General features: G+C 33.6%; 1 protein-coding gene across 2 annotated transcripts; it reads left to right on the forward strand.

Moving 5' to 3' along the window:
* Positions 1-3,190: 3,190 nt before the first annotated feature.
* LOC145017906 (uncharacterized) lies at positions 3,191-5,719 on the forward strand. 2 transcript variants are annotated; one of them, XM_078975858.1, is made up of 7 exons: positions 3,191-3,885; positions 4,272-4,383; positions 4,469-4,522; positions 4,609-4,700; positions 4,777-5,012; positions 5,092-5,250; positions 5,360-5,719. In XM_078975858.1, exons 1-7 carry the CDS (start codon positions 3,281-3,283, stop codon positions 5,440-5,442), a joined length of 1,341 nt encoding a protein of 446 aa, XP_078831984.1. In that variant the 5' UTR covers positions 3,191-3,280; the 3' UTR covers positions 5,443-5,719. The 2 variants fall into 2 exon arrangements, with proteins under 2 accessions (XP_078831984.1, XP_078831983.1); XM_078975857.1 differs by having other exon boundaries at positions 3,193-3,885; positions 4,257-4,383.
* Positions 5,720-6,333: the final 614 nt, after the last annotated feature.

Consider the following 6,333-nt stretch of genomic DNA (forward strand, 5'->3'; position numbering starts at 1 on the left):
CCCGGTATTGGAACCGGAACCGGCGGGTATCCAACGGGTATCGGTTTTTGAAAAATGAGAATTGGAACCGGAACCGCCTAAGGCGGTTCCGAGACTTTAGGAACCGGAACTGGAACCGCCTAAGGCAGTTCCGGTTACGGAACCGGCAGTTCCGAGGCAGTTTCGGTTCTGAAAGCAGGTACCCGCTTCCGCTACTCATCCCTAATAAACAGGTCTTTATCTACTTGTATGTGGTCATTTTACCTTCGTTTTTCAAAAAATGAATTTCATAATATTTGTCAATGTTAACAAATATTAATCAATTTTAATAGTATTTTAAATCTTTGTCATTTAATGATTTATCAAATTTATTAGATATATTAAATAATAAGGTTTTTTATAACAAAATACATTATTAAAAAGTTGTTGACATGACATCAATCTAAACATAAGTTGTTATAATTCATGGTTAAAATGACACCACTAAACATAAGTTGTATTTTATGTTACCTCATTTGCACAACACTTTCCTATTACCCTACAACATCGCATGATTAAACCTTTGTCACTTATTGATTGGTTGATTAATCAAATTTGTCAGATATATTAAATAATAAGATTTTTTAACAAAATACATTATTAAAAAGTTATTGACAGGACATCAATCTAAACATAACTTGTTGTAATTCATGGTTAGAATGACACCACTAACAAAGATTCTGTAAGTAACTTCTTTCATAGGGGGCTTAGGGCCACACTTATAATGTAAAGTTGCTTGTTATGGGGCTTCTGTCAATCCGTTATGATCTCTAATAAAGATAATTTTGCAGCGGCATCGCTAGATGAACAACGCCATATCATCGGCTCATTTCATCGACAAGAAGATGTGACCAAGCTAAAACTGTAAAACATAACAAAAAACAAAAAATTTACCATACATGGAGTTCATGTAATAATGTAACAAAGTAAAAAAGTTATTTACTAAATTCGTAAATTTCTTATTATTAAGTGTATTAGTAGCAAGCCATGTATTCCTCCACTACGTAGCGGGTAATCATGGAGTTTTTCACCAAATATGGGTTCCACAATATAGTGGCATATTGGGTAAGCATCGTGTTTTCACCATGTAGCATTTCCATCTTGCTCAAATACTAGTAATTGAGTCTGCGTTTTGCTGCGGATTTTTATATGTTTTTGTTGTGTCTTAAGAAAATATAAGTAGACAAATCATATTATATATACCACGAGCACGGAAGTTTAGAAAATAAAAAATGTTAAAGTGATATTAAGTTAAAGGTGCAGGAAGGGGGTGAAAGTGATATTCTAATATATAGAATGATGGAAGATATCGTTTTACAAAATAAAAGGGTTGCAAGTGACGGATTATACAAAATTGAGAGATGAAAGATAAAGGGGTGAAAATGATATTTTAAAAAGTATAGGGATGAAAAATATTATACAACAAAAATCTATTGATATTGTTAATGCTCTATCATTGGTTTTTACAACAATAATATTGATTCAAAAATTGAGAGATGAAGGTTGACAATGACTTTTGGACCAAGTGGTTTGTTTTTGTGAGAAAAATAGCATTCATGTCCCTAACATGAATGAAACTTATAGTAATGAAATTCACCAACGTTATGACAAAGAAAGAGCATCACTAACGAGTTGAATTATTCATTACTGCTATTGATAGTAAGTTGCAAAGGTTGAACTCTAGATTAAAATGAGTTTGCAATAAAGTTTTTTCCGTCTCAGTGTTATGCTAGATCTAAGAAAATCCTCAAATGTTAAGGACATATGTAAATTGACAATATAATAGTATCCATAATATGGACTTTACAGAGCACAATAGGAATTTGTTGAAAATTAAGTTACAACATTATGAATTAGATTTGCAAAATCACCCAATAACAGAAAAAAAATTCTATAATTTATGAGTTGTGTAAAGGTCTATATAAAACAGGAAAATCAGATACTTATCATTTGTTTGATAAATTAATTTGTCTTATATTGACTCTTCCTGTTTCTACCGTAACATTTGAAAGAGCATTTTCAGCAATAAAAATTATGAAAACATAACTCCAAAATACCATGAATAATGATTTTCTTAAAAATTATTTGATATAGCGAAAGCTCTCTTATTCAAATATTCAAGGGTTTATTGATCATTATTTATATAATGTGGGAATCCTATATGGTGAAAAACATCATGATTAACTTTATACGGACACCAAAGTGGTCTAGTGGTAATTACTTGAGATTGAGATTTAAACACTCCAACATACCAACATAGAAATAATAAGAAAATTACAAAATAGTAAATATATTTTACATGATACATACAAGATTGGCTCTAATAATGGACAATCCTGGTAGTCGTCTAGGTTCCATGTTATAACTTCCTCCATTCTCTCTCTCTCTCTCTCTCTCTCTCTCTATATATATATATATATATATATATATATATATATATATATATATATATAATTTGAGCCAAAGATTGTGAAAATAGGTTTTTGTTAGTGGAAATAACCATGAATATTTACATTTTTTTAGGTGATCATATAGGGTGGTCAAAATATTAGAGTGTAATTTCTTTAGGTGATCGTATAGGGTGGTCAAAATATTAGAGTGTGATATAGTGAATAACGTATTATTTTCAGTCGGATCGAGATATTAATGATCTAAAATGTCTCTTCGTTGATATTAAGATGCACAACTTAAAATCCGTTTTACCTTGATTAACAAAATAAATGAAGCTTAAACTAACGTACAAAGATGACTAGGTCATGATAGATGATCCAAGATCGGTTAATTGAATCATCATGATATCAACTTGTTTATCTTGATCGTAACTTTTATGCAAATAAGATGATAGATTTGATGACTTTTAAAATTCTTAAAATATTACTAGTTTTTAACAGGTTAAAACACAATTATTTTCTATTTATATTATTTGTATCCGAACAACCCTTGTAGTAGTAAAGTACATAATTCTGGACGAAAGACCGTTGAAGGGGTAAAATGAGTGATTTCTAACTTTAAGGCACTCATTCGTAACTTAAACAAAGATTTGAGGGGCTGAAATGAAATTAGTACAAAGATTAGGGTACAGGCCAACACTTTGACGGGTTCCTTACAGAGACGTGACGGAAAATCCTTACCGGCACGAAACAGCTGAGCCAACAACCTAAGTAACGCTTAACGGCTCGTTAACGTCGTCTGTGTATTTTCTCCTCCCCTCGTCGGAGAAATCAGAAACCCTAACCCCAATTACTCTCTCTTTCTCCCTTCAATGGCTCAATCAACAAATGCTGAATCGCCTCCGATCGGCGAAGGGAGTAATAACATCAACAACGGAGAGTCCATGGCCATCGTCGCCACGGCAAATTCTCCCGCCACGCCTGCCGCCGTGAATTCTCCGGGGACCGGAGAAGACCTGACGAAATCTGGTGAAATCACTCCGAATGGAAGGCGGAGCAAGAAACCGAAACACGAATCCAGCGCAGGTGGAGATCACCGGAAGGAGCGGGAGGAGTGGAGTGATACTGCTATCGCGATCCTCCTTGACTCATACACGGACAAATACATGGCGTTGAATCGGAGTAATTTGCGAGGGAAAGATTGGGAAGTGGTGGCTGAATTGGTTGCTGAAGGTTGTGATAAACATTCGCGTAAGAGTATCGAGCAGTGCAAGAACAAAATTGATAATTTGAAGAAGAGGTATAAGCTCGAGACGCAGAGAATGGAGAGTAATGGTGGTAGCGTTAGTAGCTGGATTTGGTTCAAAAAAATGGAACGAGTGTTTGGAAATGCGACGATCACCAAGAGCGGAGCAGCATCCGACGATGATAAGTCCATTGGAGTTTCCTCCGCTCAGAGGCCAAGACGATCTGCCAGGTTTCTACTTAAAAATCCCCTTGTTCCTTCACAATTCTTATTCCAGTTCATCACATCGTTAACCTGGTGATACTTATTATGATTTGTTCATCAAGGATTGTAACAAATTACAAAACCAATTACAAAACCATGAAAAGATTGAAACAAATTCTGATTAATACATTGGATAAAGTTCAAAGCTTTTTAGGACAGTTACATAGAAACAAGAACAAGAACACACTTAAGATCACGATCAAATGCATTATCTTATATCAATCCCTTTAAAACCATTGCTAAGTTCACAAACCATATGGAAACAAACATGTAATCATTATGCAAAATACATCAAATCTTCTTCTGTGTTCTTATATATATGATCCACATGTTTAAAGGCTTACCCCCAACAGCATTCCTGTTCTGGACAACATAAAAACAACCACAAACACCAAATGGAAAAGAGTGGTCTTTAAAGTCAGTGGCACCTCATTAGCTGGAAGTGGTCAAAGCATTGACCCAAAGGTTCAAATTCTTCTAACTTTTTTTTCTTCTTAAACACATTTCCATATACAATCTACATTCTAAACTCAAATCTTTCCACTTTTAGGTTGCTTTACAAATTGCAGAAGAAGTAGCAACAGCATCACGCTGTGGTGTTGAGGTAATAAACTTTAACCTATCTCTCTTTTCTTCCTTTTTTTTTTTAAATTCTTTTTTCATTAATATATTTACAACTTCTAATTCTAGGTTGCTATTATTATCGGAGGGCGTAACTTCTTTTGTGGCGATTCTTGGGTGTCAGCAACTGATTTAGATAGGCCAACAGCTTATCAAATTGGGTATATTTATTTCTCTTCATTTAATTTCTCTATTTCTTTTATAAATTCCAATCTTGTGTTTCATGATTTTTTACAGCATGATGGCGACTGTTATGAATTCAATTTTACTTCAATCAGCATTAGAGAAATTGAATATTCAAACGCGCGTACAAAGTGCGTTTGTCATGCCTGAAATAGCTGAACCATATAACCGCTTACGTGCCATGCGCCACCTGGACAAGGGTAGAGTTGTCATTTTCGGTGGTGTTGGTGCGGGCACTGGGAACCCACTTTTTACAACTGATACAGCAGCAGCTTTACGAGCCTCTGAAAGTAAGATTAATACTTATTTTGAGTTTTTTTTCTTTAAAAAATGGAGTTTGAGATAAAATTATTTTGTTTTGTTGACTAGTCAACGCAGATGCGGTTATTAAAGGTACAAATGTAAATGGTATATGCGATAAAAACAATGTAGCATTGGATCATATTTCCTTTCGTGATGCGGTTTCTAGAGATTGCTCTTCAATGGATTTAATGGCGATTCAATTTTGTGAAGAGAATGCGATTCCTGGTTAGTTTATTGAATAAATCATTAAAAATTAAAAGATCAAAAAAAAAAAAAAAAAAGATAAAGATTTTTTTTTATTTTTTACTTAGATGAATCGTTTTTGTATTTATAGTTGTGATATTTAACATGCTGGAGCCTGGGAATGTTTCCAAGGCGTTGACTGGAGAACAAGTTGGGACCTTGATTGAAGGGTAATAAGGTAAATTTATATAGGGTGGTTAAAAATGTTAGTTTCTACCGTTGATAGTTTTAGTAAATTTTTCTAGATTATAATGGTGGTGACCTGACACCAAGGACATGAGGGTTATTGATCTTGTACATTATTATTGCTATCGGATTATAATAAGAAAAATTGTAGGAATGGTTTTAGGAGGGTTTAATCATTAATGTTAGTAAAACTAAAACCCTAGTGGCCACTGGGGCCTAGTGTTGTTAGTTTGCTTGTAGTTTAAAATTTGGGCGACTTTTTTAATGGAAGGAGTTTGGGGGAAGTGTACTATGATCGAATCTTGATCTACTCGTTATTATATAATTAGATTTAAAAAATGGTTAAACAATACTAGAATTTACAAATTTTCACTTAAATTAAGGAATTTACATACAAATCTTTAGATGTAATGATAGAAAACAACGTGGAGTTATAATTACAAAAAGCATGTTACTATAATAATAATAATAATATTTATAGAGTTGATGTCTTATTGCAATATACCAAAACTACGTTCTTTCTTTTGAATGAGACACCGAAGCTGTAGAACTAGGGAGTTGGGACCATATAAAGACGGGGCCATCTATGATCTATCTTCCATACTTTATAAAACCTTTGCACATCCACCCACCAACATCATGTGTCAAATATCTATTCCACGTAATTTCACCATCCCTACCATTATACTCAACCTAACCTGCTACCCATCCATGGAGATATTAATCATACAAGACAACTCGGGGAAAACATAAACACACTCATCTTCCACTTAATACACTATTTCTTTAAACTCGATATTAAAATAGTATTATACTTTGAAAAGAAAAAATATATGTTTTAAGAAAATAATACAATTATGACTCCAAAAACGTTTATAC

The sequence above is a fragment of the Lactuca saligna genome, chromosome 9 (assembly GCF_052625555.1).
Source record: "Lactuca saligna cultivar CGN05327 chromosome 9, ASM5262555v1, whole genome shotgun sequence".
NCBI classification, from domain to species: domain Eukaryota; kingdom Viridiplantae; phylum Streptophyta; class Magnoliopsida; order Asterales; family Asteraceae; genus Lactuca; species Lactuca saligna.